This window comes from Bos taurus, chromosome 4, assembly GCF_002263795.3.
Source record: "Bos taurus isolate L1 Dominette 01449 registration number 42190680 breed Hereford chromosome 4, ARS-UCD2.0, whole genome shotgun sequence".
NCBI lineage: Eukaryota > Metazoa > Chordata > Mammalia > Artiodactyla > Bovidae > Bos > Bos taurus.
Genome location: NC_037331.1, coordinates 5,356,013 through 5,372,222, shown reverse-complemented (window position 1 = coordinate 5,372,222; position 16,210 = coordinate 5,356,013). Strand labels below are relative to the sequence as shown.

Below are 16,210 nucleotides of genomic sequence, written 5' to 3'. Positions count from 1 at the left end.
GAATTAGTCCCAAACAAATGCCTGGGCTTCTGCTGTTTCTAGAAAATGGAAGTGTCTTTAAAGGAAAAGGTAATTTAAAGATGAAGCCCATGGCAGCATGCCCATCTCTGGACACTCACACCGCAGCCAAGGGCCTGGGACAGGCTGGTGGGACACCCTGGTCTCCAGCTCACCTGTGTACCAGCTTCGCCTCCAACTAGCTCAAGCCCTGGGGCCCCAGGCACTATGCTTCTGAGCCTTGGGTTGTTGATAACCCAATCCTCATAAATATTTGGAGGTTGAGAAATGAACACCGAAAACAGAAGAAATAAAGCTAAAACCCAGCCTAACTCAGAGTGGGTGTTCAACACAAAGTTGGTATTATTGTGATGTACACGCCTTGGATGATGAGGTATCTGTAAGATTTTTGAGTAGTATCAAATGAGAGAAATCAGCTCGGGCTGCTGAAAAGAATCAAACATGAAACTGTTTCTGTCATGATCTCCAGTGACCCAGAAAAACTCTTTTTAAACATTTTTGTTTGTTTTTGATTTTTGGTGGAGCTGGAGCATTTGTGCTGAATATGGACTCAACCAGACGAGACTCAGCAGAAAGCTGAGGCTCCTCTTAGGAGATTGTTGACCTTCATCCTAAAGAGTATCCTTTGAAATATGACTCACGAGTGAAAGATGTGATACTATACATATTTTTATATATATTCCATTTATATAAATTGTGACACCATAGAAAGTCATGCAAATGGAAGGAGATCATGCATGTTAAACATACCATACTTAATTAAAAAAATAAAAGAGAAAATCATGCAATAATAATATTCTCAAAGACTAAACAATAGGAGGACTTCCCTGGTGGGCCAGGGGTTAAGAATTCACCTGCCAGTGCAGGGGACACGGGTTCAGTCCTAGTCTGGAAAGACTCCACATGCAGGACACTTGAGCCTATTTGCTACCACTACTGAGCCTGCTCCCTAGAGCCCGGGCTCTGCAACAAGAGAAGCCACCACAGTGAGAAGCCTTCACACAGTGACTAGAGAGGAGCCCCTGCTCACCGCAGCCCGTGGGCAACAGCACAGATCAGGCACGGCCAAAACTGTTTACAGATGAAATAGATAAACAGTGGGAAACGCCCACACAAAACAGTAAGTAAAACACCACACAGGAAATGTACATGATGTATTATCCCAGTTTTGTTTCTATTATGTACATATGTATGTATACCCACACTCACAGCTATTGAAATAACACTGGGAGGAAGCTGCCGCAGAGTGTTTCTGCATCTCTTCTATTTATCTAACGGATGTCCAGGTTTTGTTAGTGGAAAGGAGATGATGCTTTTAAGTTGAATAGCAGACAGAATGATCTCTTTTCGCTTTCAAGGCAAACCATTCAATATCACAGTAATCCAAGTCTATGCCCCAACCAGTAATGCTGAAGAAGATGAAGTTGAACGGTTCTATGAAGACCTACAAGACCTTTTACAACTAACACCCAAAAAAGATGTCCTTTTCATTATAGGAGACTGGAATGCAAAAGTAGGAAGTCAAGAAACACCTGGAGTAACAGGCAAATTTGGCCTTGGAATATGGAATGAAGCAGGGTAAAGACTAACAGAGTTTTGCCAAGAAACTGCACTGGTCATAGCAAACACCCTATTCGAACAACACAAGAGAAGACTCTACACATGGATATCACCAGATGGTCAACACCGAAATCAGATTGATTATATTCTTTGCAGCCAAAGATGGACAAGCTCTATACAGTCAATAAAAACAAAACCAGGAGCTGACTGTGGCTCAGATCATGAACTCCTTATTACCAAATTCAGACTTAAATTGAAGAAAGTAGGAAAAACCACTAGACCATTCAGGTATGACCTAAATCAAATCCCTTATGATTATCCAGGGAAGTGAGAAATAGATTTAAGGGCCTAGATCTGATAGATAGAGTGCCTGATGAACTATGGAATGAGGTTCGTGACATTGTACAGGAGACAGGGATCAAGACCATTCCCATGGAAAAGAAATGCAAAAAAACAAAATGGCTGTCTGGGGAGGCCTTACAAATAGCTGTGAAAAGAAGAGAAGCAAAAAGCAAAGGAGAAAATGAAAGATATAAGCATCTGAATTCAGAGTTCCAAAGAATAGCAAGAAGAGATAAGAAAGCCTTCTTCAGCGATCAATGCAAAGAAATAGAGGAAAACAACAGAATGGGAAAGATTAGAGATCTCTTCAAGAAAATTAGCGATACCAAGGGGACATTTCATGCAAAGATGGGCTCGATAAAGGACAGAAATGGTATGGACCTAACAGAAGCAGAAGATATTAAGAAGAGGTGGCAAGAATACATAGAAGAACTGTACAAAAAAGATCTTTATGACCCAGATAATCCCGATGATGTGATTTCTGACCTAGAGCCAGACATCCTGGAATGTGAAGTCAAGTGGGCCTTAGGAAGCATCACTACAAACAAAGCTAGTGGAGGTGATGGAATTCCAGTTGAGCTATTTCAAATCCTGAAAGATGATGCTGTGAAAGTGCTGCACTCAAGATGCCAGCAAATTTGGAAAACTCAGCAGTGGCCACAGGACTGGAAAAGGTCCGTTTTCATTCCAATTCCAAAGAAAGGCAATGCCAAAGAATGCTCAAACTACCACACAATTGCACTCATCTCACACGCTAGTAAAGTAATGCTCAAAATTCTCCAAGCCAGGCTTCAGCAATATGTGAACTGTGAATTTCCAGATGTTCAAGCTGGTTTTAGAAAAGGCAGAGGAACCAGAGATCAAATTGCCAATATCCGCTGGATCATGGAAAAAGCAAGAGAGTTCCAGAAAAACATCTATTTCTGCTTTATTGACTATGCCAAAGCCTTTGACTGTGTGGATCACAATAAACTGTGGAAAATTCTGAAAGAGATGGGAATACCAGACCACCTGACCTACCTCTTGAGAAATCTGTATGCAGGTCAGGAGGCAACAGTTAGAACTGGACATGGAATAACAGACTGGTTCCAAATAGGAAAAGGAGTACATCAAGGCTGTATATTGTCACCCTGCTTATTTAACTTATATGCAGAGTACATCATGAGAAACTCTGGACAGGAAGAAACACAAGCTGGAATCAAGATTTCGGGGAAAAATATCAATAACCTCAGATATGCATATAACAGCACCCTTATGGCAGAAAGTGAAGAGGAACTAAAAAGCCTCTTGATGAAAGTGAAAGTGGAGAGTGAAAAAGTTGGCTTAAAGCTCAACATTCAGAAAACAAAGATCATGGCATCCAGTCCCATCACATCATGGGAAATAGATGGGGAAACAGTGGAAACAGTGTCAGACTTTATTTTGGGGGGCTCCAAAATCACTGCAGATGGTGACTGCAGCCATGAAATTAAAAGACGCTTACTCCTTGGAAGGAAAGTTATGACCAACCTAGATAGCATATTCAAAAGCAGAGACATTACTTTGCCAACAAAGGTCCATCTAGTCAAGGCTATGGTTTTTCCAGTGGTCATGTATGGATGTGAGAGTTGGACTGTGAAGAAGGCTGAGCGCCGAAGAATGGATGCTTTTGAACCGTGGTGTTGGAGAAGACTCTTGGAGTCCCTTGGACTGCAAGGAGATCCAACCAGTCCATTCTGAAGGAGATCAGCTCTGGGATTTCTTTGGAGGGAATGATGCTGAGACTGAAACTCCAGTACTTTGGCCACCTCATGCGAAGAGTTGACTCCTTGGAAAAGACTCTGATGCTGGGAGGGATTGGGGGCAGGAGGAGAAGGGGACGACAGAGGATGAGATGGCTGGATGGCATCACTGACTTGATGGACGTGAGTCTGAGTGAACTCTGGGAGTTGGTGATGGACAGGGAGGCCTGGCGTGCTGCGATTCATGGGGTCGCAAAGAGTCAGACACGACTGCGCGACTGAACTGAACTGAACTGAGCAGAGCCAAGATTGACAATGAAGGTAATCAATTGACAGTGTGGAAAAATGGAGTAGTGATATAAATAAAACCACAAGAAATTCCCCCAAAATACAGAGGAGAAAATGACCAAAAAAAAGGGGGAAATGCCAAATAAAAGTGGAAAGTTATGGAAGAGGTACCCAAACCATGGAAAGCTAAAGTTCCTCAAAAACAGAGTATAAGGGACCCAGAGACAATGAGTAAATTATAGTGGGAGGAAAATGTCCCCGGGTGAGGGAAGAGCTGAGTCTCAGATTAACTGGGCTTCCCAGATGCTGGGACGTGGGGTCAAAATGAATAGCAGAAAGGGAAAAAGTGTATCTTGACAAAAATTGTGGAATCAGAAAGAAAAAGTAGGTCTATCATGAGGGTCTATCTTGTCATGAAGTGTCAGATCACCTGCAGGGCTGGAATTCAGTCAGACAGAATTCACCAAGGTCCCCATGGCAGCCTGCCTCTCTCAGAAAGCCACCTGACTCCCCAGCAAGGGGAGATGCAGCTGCAGGGGCATGGGCTGGGGCTGTGGGCAGCAGCCCCTTCCCCAGGCTGGAAGCGGCTTGGAGCTCAGACCTTTGTGTGTGGTTTTTCCCAGGTTGTCCCAGGCTGCGTCACCTTGACCAACAGAAAGCTGTCCAAGGTGGCCGAAATGTTTGCCATTGTGAGAAAAGTCACTGTTGCCGCTGTGTCTAAGTCCCGTTCACAGCACCATATTGAAGATTTGCATACTCAGAGTGAAGGATTCATTTCCATCAGCCACCACTCAGAAGTGCTGTTGGAGGAGGGAACCGGCTATAAGCAGAGAGGTGAGACAGGAGGGGACGAGGGAGTGCGGTTGAGCCTGGCCAGGCTGGGCAGGAGACAGACGGTTTCATATAGAGTGACCCAGCAATTCTCTTATCAGTCCTGCTAATAAATGGTTCGGTGACGCTCTCAACCATAGTCCTTTCACAAGAACATCTGTGACTGATTTTCCCATCATGACCCCGAGCCGGGACGTGATTTACCTCCACACTGGCAGAAACCGCAGGGCCCCAGTTGAGCTGACAGAAGGAGAATTCTCCTCCGGCTTTAGCGGGGGCCGTGCAGCAGGTCCGTTTGTTCTATTTTTCCCTAGAAGGATCTGCCAATATCGTCACCACAAACATTTTCACGACCGTCCTAATCTTGGGAGCATTCCATAATCCTAAGCTGCCGGAATGATGCAGTCAACTTCATGATCAAAACTCTCATCCTGGCCATCTCCTTTTTATGAATCTGAGCATCACAGCCAGGACTGCAATACAATCCATATCCAGATCAGTTGCTCAGTCGTGTCCGACTCTTTGCGACCCCATGAATCGCAGCACGCCAGGCCTCCCTGTCCATCACCAACTCCCAGAGTTCACTCAGACTCACGTCCATCAAGTCAGTGATGCCATCCAGCCATCTCATCCTCTGACGTCAGTCTATATCATATCTCTGTCTGCCACTAACATCGGTCCTGTGAATATGCCATGCCTCACTGTCCATCATCACATCAGCCATCCCATCGCAACCATCAGAAAGAGATCTGGCAAAAGAGTTACTCTGACAGAGGAAGCAGACTGTAGGTCACAGAAAAGTCAGCCCTGGGTCATGCCACAAGGCTTGTTTATCGAAGAGTATTTCAACATCTCCGAATGAGATGACATGAATGCAGCATCAGGACGACCTGACATGCAGGTTAGAATGCTTATTCCTGGGCCCACCAAAGACTTGTTGACCCAGATCTGTGAGGGTAGAAGTCAGACTCCCTCTGTGGGTCCCTCCCTCCATGACGCTGACCCACACTGGTTTTGTTTGGGAGAATAAAAGATGCCACACTTTCATCCTGGAAGCTGAGAATCCCCACTGTATTTGGAGGAGGGACCCTGCTAGTGTGATTAAGTTAAGAACCTTGACAGGAGGGGGAGGGGGTTATCTTGGATTATCTGGATGGACTCTCTCTAATTTCGTGGGTCCTGAAAAGTGAAGACGCTTTCCCATTTGTGGTCAGAGGAGAGGTGACCTGAAAGAAGGGTCAGAGAGATGGGACACAGCCACTTTGCAGACAGACAAGGTGCCATGGCACAGGAATGTGGGAAACTTCTAGAAACTAGAAGAGGCAAGGACAGAGTCTTGCTTGGGACTTACAAGGGATCAACCCTGATTTTAGCTGTGAGATCCATCAGGCTTCCACCAGAAAGAACTGTAAAATAATAGGGGTAGTCAGCAGATTAACACACTAGCATGTAAGAACCCCAGTGAGTCGAGCAGTCTCGAGCCTGGAGATAGGCTTGCCCCCATCTCATCTGGCCACACCAGCAGGTGACCTCACACTGAGGCATCCAGGCCTCAGCTCCCATCAGCCAAGTGGACACAAACACAGCTGCTGCGACTGACTCTCAGAACCTTTGAGAAGTCGATATCTGAAAAAGGAAATTCTTCTTTTCCCAAAGTATCGGAGGCGTTCCCTGCGAGGGCGGTGGGTTGATTGGTGTCCCTCTTCGCTGCTAAGAACGGAAACGGCTGGGCAGCCCTAGTTTCATGAGTGGCATTCATGCCATAGACGTCCAGCCATGCCTGTCATCGTGTGTCCCATTCCCTGACGCGTCGTCTGGCTCGTAGACACGCTCAAGGGCACGTGCTAGATGAAGAATACATTTAATCATCACACCGCAGAGGCAGCATCTTTAGGTGAATGGTGGGTCCCCGTGGGTGCAGCTCTTTCCAGAAGGCTCCGCAGCACTGGGTCACAGCTGCCACTGCGGACGGCCCTGCGTGATTGTCAGCTTGCGGCTCTGTGGTCAGATGGGTGTGGACTCAGACCCTAGCTGTAGAACTTACCTGCTGGGCATCGACGGGCAAGTTACCTGACTGCTCTGAGCCCTAGTTTCCTTGCCTGTAAAACGGGGGTTGGGAAATGGTCCCTCATCAGAGCGCTGTTGTGAAAATTAAGTTTGGGCCTCGGAAGCACTCTGGTAGATGGGCAAGCAATGGGGAACCACACACGTCTCCACAGCTGTGTGTATACTTCTGTGCACCAGCCAAGCGACAGCCACCATGCTGCCCACCATCAATGGCGGCCTGGAAGTGAGAGATGGCTGGGGAGCCAAACCAGATGCAGAGCTTTCCTAGGGCTCTGCTCTGCTCATTCTCCAGAAGAAATGAGGACCCAAGACGCTTGCGGGCCTCTTGCCCACCTGCACCCCCAGAATCCGGACCCTGCCCTCTCCACCTTACCTGGATCACCCCGCCGCCTTCTCCAGCTTCTCCAGCCAGAAACGCCTCTGGCAGCTGCAGCATCTTCCCCAGCCAGTCCATCATCACCGTCTCGAGCTCTGTGCACGCCGGGCTGGCAGCCTGTGGGCAGGAGGAAAGGATGAACCACAGGCGGCTGCCCTCAGCTTCCCGCCAGCTTGGGATCCAGGGGTATGACAAGCAGGGGAAACTTCCTTACTGCCCTTGATCAATTGAGCGAAAGGTTTCGAACATTTTCAAAAGGCCCATCCCTGGATGGGACTCACTTTGAAGGTGGGCTTGCACAAGGTGGAGCTTCTGGAGCAGCAGCGGCTGGACTTTCCCCCCCAGCAGCCCCAAGTCGCTGGCAGGACTTCGTGCTGAGAGCTGGCGCCCATAACCTGCTCCATCTGGCCCTGGAGAGCCAGGAAGGAGCCATGCTCTCTGGGGCCCAGGTTGGCTGCTGGAGTCCATGTTCTCTGCACAGGGTTTGCAAGTCTCTACCTGCCTCACCCACAGGCTTGGGTCCTCTGCCCTCCAGGGCTTCTCCATCATAAACCTTTAGGGGCTGGTGCCAGAACAAGGGCCTAGATCTGGCTGAATTTCAGAAGCAACAGCAGGCTTTATTCAGTTACTGACCTCTAGATTAAAATTGCCTGATCCCAGGTGCTATTCAAACATCTCCCAAAGTTTCAAACATGGTCTCCAGCCACGACTTGGGAGGATAGCGGGGCAGGAAGGCATCGACCTCTGCGATGACCTGCCCCACAGCCGCATGTTCCCAGGCCAGCTTCCTCATTCAGCCGTCTGTTTGTTTATAGAAGGACCTAGTAAGACTCTCTGGTGGACCCCGGTCCACAGTCACAGTGAGAGGAATGAGATGGGCTGAGTGGAGGAGGTGAAGCCCCAGGAACCTCCCAGTCTCTGATCTTGCCTTCCAAGCTCTGGGATGGTTCTCCTTGGGCTCAGAGGGGGTGAGCTGGCCATAGGCCCCACCTGCAGATGAACCAGCCTTTCCAACCATGTGGGTCTCACTGTGGTGCTCTGGGTGCCCTTGGCCCTCACACGTGCCCCAGTTCCCCACATACTGTGGGGCAGCACCATCCAGAGGGCCCCCCCTCCATCCCATCCTGGCCAAGGCCCACTCCAGGCATGGGAACCTGCCTCACTGCTCAGAGCCCAGGGCTCGGCCAGTGCCTCTCAGAGACAGTGAGGCAGCCCTCCAAGCCCCAGGGCACCAGACCATCCTCAGAAGAACAGACCCGGAAGGACAGCTGCCATCACCCTGAGGGACAGGGGGCTCTGGGTTGGAGTCCGAGTGGAGTCCACTGTCCTGTCTGATGTAAGGAATGTGCTTTAGGGGACATGTGCTCTGAGGGTCCCCGAGGCCACATGGGCAGCACCCAGGCTGCTCTTCCAAAGAGAAATCCCTGCAACCAAGGCAAGAGTTGAGGGCTTACCCTCCAAGTCTGCCTCTGGGACGCTGAGGCCCCCTTCCCAGCAACTGTGGACCCCAGGCTAGAGAGGAGCAATGAGGGAGGGGGCCGGAGCCGGGAGTCAGGGGGCGGCAGAGGCTCCGAAGCTTGGGCGTTTAGGAACTCACAACTTCTTAGTGCCTGAGGCCATTATTCAGCACAAGTCAGGAGTTAGGAGTCTGCTCAGCTACTTAGCACAAGCAAGCAGGCACCCTGGGCCCAGAAGGCTGAGTACAGACCCTGGCCTGGAGAGAGGCCCTCAAACATGGGCAGCGCTGGGGTCCCTCACACGGTCAGCAGGCGGCCCTTCTCTGGAGCACTCTGCATGGGGGAGGCCAGGAATCTTTCCTGTGGTGCTGGGCTGGGATCTTTCTAGGCCTTTTTACAAAAAAGTTTTTATTGGAGCATAGTTGATTTAGAATGTGGTGTTAGTTCTGCTGTACAGCGAGAGAATCAGTTATATGTATACCTATATCCCTTCTTCCTTAGATTTTATTCCCATATGGGTCATTATGGAATATTCAAGAGTTCCCTGTGTTATATAGCAGGTTTTTATTAGTTATCCACTTTATATGTAGTAGTGTATATATGTTAATCCCCAGCTCCTAATTTATTCCTTCCCCACCTTACCCCCTGCTAAACACAAGTTTGTTTTCTATGTTTGGGATTCTAGTTCTGTTTTGTAAATAAGATCGTTTGTACCATTTTTAAGATCCCACCTATAAGCGACATCATATGATGCCTGTCTTGGTCTGCCTGCCTTACTTCACTTAGTATAATAATCTCTACGTCCATCCACATTGCTGTGAATGGCATTACTGCGTTTTTTTTTTAACAGATGAGTAATATTCCATTGTATATAAAGACGCCCCAGGGTTGGTGTGGAGGCAGGGCCGATCCCCTGCTCTTGGCAGCGGCACTTCTGTTGGGTTGGGGTCCGTCCTTGGACAGCATCCATAGCCAAGAACAGAGCGCATGGGACCAGGGCAGTCATGTTTCTCAAACTGCAGATGGTCTAGAAACCCCTCGTTCTGCTTGGGAGACATGCAGGTCCCCAGGCTTGGGCTGCAGAAACTCCAGGGCCTCTGCTGTGGTTTGAATTCAAACCAAGCACCTCTAAACACACTGCTGTGCAGAACTGGCTTTTGGATATAGACAGACTCCGCCCCTGCTTCCCTGAACTCCAAATTCCCACGCAAGGCCCCTCTGCCCAGACCTAAGTTTCTCTCTTCCCACAGGGGTGGCGCCACCTGCTCACTGCCTGAGTCCTGGCTGCATGTCCCATGTGGGAACCCCAGGACCCCTGCACCCCCACCAACACTCACCCAGGAGAAGCCGATGCAGCCGATGGCCCCACACAGCATGTCCGCGAGCATGGCCGGGTACGAACTGGCCGTGGGGAAGTAGGCGAAGAAGTAGGGACTGTGCCAGTGGGTCACCTGTGTGGGACACGGGCAGTCACTTGGGGCCGGGGGGCAGCCCTGCAGGCAGGGGCCAGGGTGCTTGGGTTTGCCACAGAGAGTCAAGTCTCTATTAATAGAAAAACCTTGTTTTAACTGCTGGCCACAAGTGTCAGCAAGGGGGCTGCTCCTGAGATCCCATCTCTTTGTGTTATAAGACTGCTTTTCCTAAAACTGCTCCAAAAAATAGTCTATATCAGAAAAGGAAAAAAAGAGAGAGAGATTTGATTTTTGAGGTTTCCTCAGCCACCTACTCAGAGAAGGCAATGGCAGCCCACTCCAGTACTCTCGCCTGGAAAATCCCATGGATGGAGGAGCCTGGAAGGCTGCAGTTCATGGGGTCACTGAGGGTCGGACAGGATTGAGCGACTTCACTTTCACTTTTCACTTTCATGCATTGGAGAAGGAAATGGCAACCCACTCCAGTGTTCTTGCCTGGAGAATCCCAGGGATGGGGGAGCCTGGTGGGCTGCCGTCTATGGGGTCGCACAGAGTTGGACACGACTGAAGTGACTTAGCAGCAGCAGCCGCCTACTGCAGCATCCTCACTCTCCTGTCCAATCCATTCCCAGCTAATGGAGCAGAAACTCCTGGGTTTGGCAGTCTCATGGAAACCCTGTGAAATGGTGCCTACAGGTGGGACCTTTGGGAGGTAAGGGGTTGGAGGCAATGGAAAGGGCGGACCCTCTGTGCGGAAGAAAGGCTGGGATGAGAACCTCCCAGGATCCAAATCTGTGGGAACCTTGACCTTGAATACCCAGCCTTCGCCCCATGAGAAGAGGATGCACCTATCCAAGCTGCCAGCAATGGGATCTGCTGCTGCAGAGCAGCTGGGCCATCCCCGGCTCTGACATTTAACTGCACTCATGGGAGGGATTTCGTGCTGAGCAGCTTGTCACATTGGCATAACCTCTGGGCTGGTGAGAACCAGAATCCTGCTCTCTGCTCAAAGCGCAAATGTCACAGGAACTCCTGGGAGGAGGAGGGCGGGGAGGTGCCCTGGACTTAAGGAACCCATCAGGAACCCCATGGGCGGGGGCGCCTCATCCTGAGTGTCAGGGTCTGAAATTCCAGGCCCTGGGCTCCTGACTAGAGCTGAGGGGGTGAGGCTAAGGGTCTGAGACCCCCCACCACAGCAGTGAACATGCCTTTAGGTAAGTCCAAGGAAAACCTCACCATGCAAGCATGGAGCTGCAGTGGAGTTTCCTTTGAACTTGAGCTGTCTGCTTCCCTCCAAGTGACTCTTGGGAGACAGCTGTCCTGGGTGCTCCCCAGGTCTGTCTGCAGCCCCGAGTATACCCCACGCCCAGGCTCATGGACCACAGACAAAGAGGCCCACTTTGGTGATCCACGCTGGGCAGTCTCAGCACCACGCAGCCCACTCTTAGATAAAATAAACGAAATATTTTTTCTGCACACTGATCGCCCCTCTGCTGATTTAACTTATTTGAAACTAACCATCTCTCTCATGTCCCAGGGTCTCAGGGCAGGGGACTGACCTTGTAACCGAGCAGGATCCTATGGGGCTGGGAACAGACCCCTCCCCCATAGCCTTTGCGGTGGCTCCTCTCTGCAGTACCCAGATAATAGTATCTGACGTGCACTTCCTGAGTTGTTTTACAGATGATAAAATCCCTACCACATGGAAGAAATTAACTACCTAATGACCATGAGCACATAGCTCCCAGCCTTTCGGCATCTGAGAATTGATCATGTGAACCCCTGTGATCCTACCCCGTGGCCTCACCATCAACCAACAAGAGGAGGAGCTGATCACTACCTTGAGACTTTAACAATGCTTTCCAGAAACCCACCGGGAGTTCGGGTGTTTTGAACGTTAGCTGTCCTGGACTCCTTGCTGGAGGCCTGCAAGAAATACGGCACTATCCTTCACCACAACCTGTGTCAGATGACTTGCTTTACTGAACAGGGGCCAGTGGACCCAGGTTGGCTCAGTAACAACCTAGGCGGCTGGAGGGAAATCAGAGTCGCCACGTTTGGAGCCCACACGATCTGGACTGCAGTCCTGCTTCCATCACTTACTAGCTGTGTGACCTTAGGCAGATCACTCAACCTCTCTGGGCTTCAGTTGTTTCAGCTATAAAAGAGAAAATAACAAAGTTTCTCCCCAAGAAAATGACTGTGAGGATTGGGGGCAATGATACAAGTGCATTGCCTGACAGCCAACAGGTGCTAAGCTGACAGCTGCCCTCCCCTTCTTCAACCATGGATGTAGGCTTACCCCCGGCATGATGATCTTCTCGATGTCCTCGATGATGGCCTCAAATGTCTCTGGCTCCTGCGGGGCGGTGGTGGGGATCAGGGGGCGCAGGTAGCCTGGATCCACGTCAGGGAACACCTGGCGCCCTTCAATGCCCTCCAAGTAGTCAGCCACGTAATCCACCATCTCCTTCCCCCGCCTGCGGAACTCGCTTGCATTCATGGTAACTGGCCTTCCTCAGACGCAAAAGCTGCACAGAGAGAAGAGAAATCAGTTGCAGATGTGACGATGCCTCATCTGTAGTGGAGCAGATCCAAGCCAACCACGGGGGCTCCCGGGGCAGAGAACCAAACACCCCTGACTCCACCCAGACTCTGAGTCAGTTACACTTTTCCATGTCCATATGGGTTTGGAGACTGTAGCAAAGTACTTATTCTACTATTCACCAGCTACTCAGCTAACCACAATGCCACGTCTCTGTCTCATTTCTTTTCCTGTCTGTATCATGAAATGGACCAGGCACACATTTATTTCCATGGTCCATTGCAACTTTAATAACAAGCCTTGGTTTCCAAATCATGCCTTATTCTTCATGGGCTGTGGGACAGAGACTCTCTGAGTCTCCCTTTATCTGAGAAAAGCAGATGACCATGCTGATCTTTCCGGAAGGTAGAAAGGCAGCCACGTGGCTGGTGTCCAGCATGAGCACAGCCTGGATAGGATAAGCCCCATCAGCAAGTCTTCTATCTCTATCTTGACTTTCTATATCATCACCAGATGGGACCACACCTCTCCATACAACCTGCTTCTTTCCTCATCACATAACATCCAGGTGATCTGGTCTTCTGTGGTGGTAACATTCCATAAAGAGTCCATGAACTCTGAATTAGCAAACACTGGACCTTTCCCAGGGAAAATGCAAGGTTACATTTATGTGCATTTCTAGTCACATTTTTGTCAATCAATCAATACATAATCTTTTTTCTGTTCCCTTTGGTGCGTTAGTCGCTCAGTTGTGTCTGACTCTTTGAGATCCCATGGACTGTAACCCGCCAGGATAGACTGTCCATAGAATGTTATTGGCAAGAGTGGGCAGCCATTCCCTTCTCCAGAGGATCTTCCCAACCCAGGGACTGAACCGAGGTCTTCCACATTGCAGGCAGATTCTTTACCATCTGAGCCTCCAGGGAAGGCCCAAGAAAGCTGGAATTAGCTTTGATTTGTAACCAGGCCTATTGAATCCTACTACTGTTGTCCAGAGACATTAACATTTGCCATTTGAAATCAGGCATGTATGCATGCTAAGTCACTTCAGCTGTGTTGGACTCTTTGCTACCCTATGGACTGTAGCCCACCAGGCTCCTCTGTCCATGGGATTCTCCTGGCAAGAATACTGGAGTGGGTTGCCATTTTCTTCTCCAGGGGATCTTCCCCACCCAGGAGTCAAACGCATGTCTTTATGTCTCCTGCATTGGCAGGCAGGTTCTTTACCACTAGCACCACCTGGGAAACCCTGCCGCTGCTGCTAAGTCGCTTCAGTCGTGTCCGACTCTGTGCGACCCCATAGACGGCAGCCCACCAGGCTCCCCTGTCCCTGGGATTCTCCAGGAAAGAACACTGGAGTGGGTTGCCATTTCCTTCTCCAATGCATGAAAGTGAAAAGTCAAAGTGAAGTCGCTCAGTCGTGTCCGACTCTTCACAACCCCATGGACTGCAGCCTACCTGGCCCCTCCGTCCATGGGATTTTCCAGGCAAGAGTACTGGAGTGGGGTGCCATCGCCTTCTCCATGGGAAACCCTATTTCCTTTTAAATACACTTTATTTAATACACCTTGGCCGCACTGACTTTGAACTTCTGGCCAACAAGTCTTTAACTCATGAATGTCACTTATCTAATACATGTGTTTTCTCCCTAAGGCACATCACAGCCTTCTTGCATGTAGGACCCCTGGAATGCACGTCAGCACTATATTTGGGGGCCATTTTTAATAGTCAGGTAACCAAGAATAACATAAAGACACAGCAGTAATTAGACCACTTGCTGAAGCAACTAGGCAGAGTGTTGCCTTATTAGATTCTGCTGGCAACAAGCCCCTTGGGCAACTTAAATTTTTAATCCTTTTATGTCTGTGTGCCCAAGAATGATCATAAAGGCACCACTGTGGCAACTAATAATACAAATGAATTGTTGAAAACAGTTGCACCTGCATATAGAAAATCTATGAATAGTAAGCATGGACTATATTTTCCAAACTGGAAATGTGGACAACACAAAGAAAGAAAAATATTCATCTAGAATCCCACCACTCAAAAATTCTGGCACACACCCTTCCCTGTTGTTTCTTATAAGAGACAATTGTATGCTAAGTCATGGATACATTTCTTAATTCTAATAGTTCAAAGATTCATAAATCAAGATTAGTTTTCCTGTGGGAGTAAGTGTTGGGAGATGGCTCTACAAGCCACTGTATCTAGCTGATGATCTTGAGATCATGTTCTCAGCACTTCTTCCATCGTTTCCCATCATCTGTGTTGCTTTTCTTTTATTTTTTTTGACAATTTTAATGTTAAACATATCAAGACAGGTTTTACTCAAGACTATTGCAATAGGAGAGGGAGACTGTCTCCCAAATACAACAGGGGTCAGTGGGGATTTCCAGAAGACAGGTAGAGCTAGGAAGCACATGGTACTTTACTAAGAATAGTTTGGCTGGGTGTCCAGGAGGAGGAAGAAGAGCTGAATTGTATCCCAAGGGCAGAAGCTCTCTAGATAAACCAACTTAGCGTGGTTTTCTGCTACAGCTGGGCTCAGCTCCCTGAGGCCAGGAGGAGGAAGAAGAGCTGAATTGTATCCCAAGGGCAGAAGCTCTCTAGATAAACCAACTTAGCGTGGTTTTCTGCTACAGCTGGGCTCAGCTCCCTGAGGTGCAAACCTGCACTCAGGAGTGGGCTCAGAGAAGCCTGAGTGAGTCTGGCTGAGGAGAGTGTCTCTGAAACGGGAATCAGCCTGTGGTGGCTCTCCTCTCTTGGCCTTCTCTCCAAAGTTCTCTGTTCAGATATCCTCCAGGAATAGTATAGAAGCCACCCATGGAAGGTTCCAGGCTCCATCAAGGTTACTGACTGGGTCAAACCTCCACATCCAGATGATTGTTTGGGGGTACAATTTTCACATAGTGAACGCATGAGTGACGGTGACTGGATATGATATAGGATTTGATTCAAAATTTCAGCAACAGCAAAGGCTAAAATAATAGCATGAGAAACACCAAACTGAGTCTTTGAGTTTCCATTGCACCTTTGTGTTTCATAAGCTGCAGGTCAAGGGGGCTTATCCAAAATATCGTGGCCAGAATTTCCAAAGGCTCTGAGTGCAAAGCCATGAAGCCTTCATTATATGTACACTTTTGGGTTCATAATTCCTTGGGCCTGAAGGCTTCTAAATTTATTTTTCACTTGGAACAACTCTGATTATGTCAAATGTCACACATAGAGTAAAACTAGGTTTTACTTCAAATTGCCGTATTTTAAATTGACTTGATTCAAATTCAACCAAAATTGCATCAAACAGCTGATCTTTTTGCTAGCTTGTTTTCTTTCACGAAGTAATTATGAGTACATTTCCCAGGTTGATAAATACTTTTCTATTGCATGATTTCTCCCAATTGCATAGTGTTCCAGAGGGTGAATGTGCTGTGTTCACAACGTACCTCACTATTGTTGAATATCTATGTCATCCCTGGTTATCACCTACGTTAGTGGGGACAGTTGGTGTAGCCTAACGGCCAACCCTGCACGATCAAGAACTAAGACTCTGCACAGCATGACATAGATGCCACTGTGGTTTCCTTTTCCTCAAC

General features: G+C 48.7%; 1 protein-coding gene across 6 annotated transcripts in view; it reads right to left on the bottom strand.

The window, feature by feature from the left end:
* The window catches only part of DDC (dopa decarboxylase), a 105,784-nt gene that overhangs the window by 69,081 nt on the left and 20,493 nt on the right, over nucleotides 1-16,210 (bottom strand). For 5 of the 6 annotated variants that reach the window (XM_024990404.2, NM_173907.3, XM_024990403.2 and 2 more), the window contains 3 exons: nucleotides 12,375-12,603; nucleotides 9,998-10,111; nucleotides 7,201-7,320 (listed from right to left, as the gene is read on the bottom strand). In XM_024990404.2, coding sequence (XP_024846172.1) covers nucleotides 7,201-7,320; nucleotides 9,998-10,111; nucleotides 12,375-12,575 — 435 coding nt within the window. In that variant the 5' untranslated portion in view covers nucleotides 12,576-12,603. The remainder of the gene's footprint in view (nucleotides 1-7,200; nucleotides 7,321-9,997; nucleotides 10,112-12,374; nucleotides 12,604-16,210) is intronic. The other variant, XM_024990406.2, reaches the window with a different exon arrangement.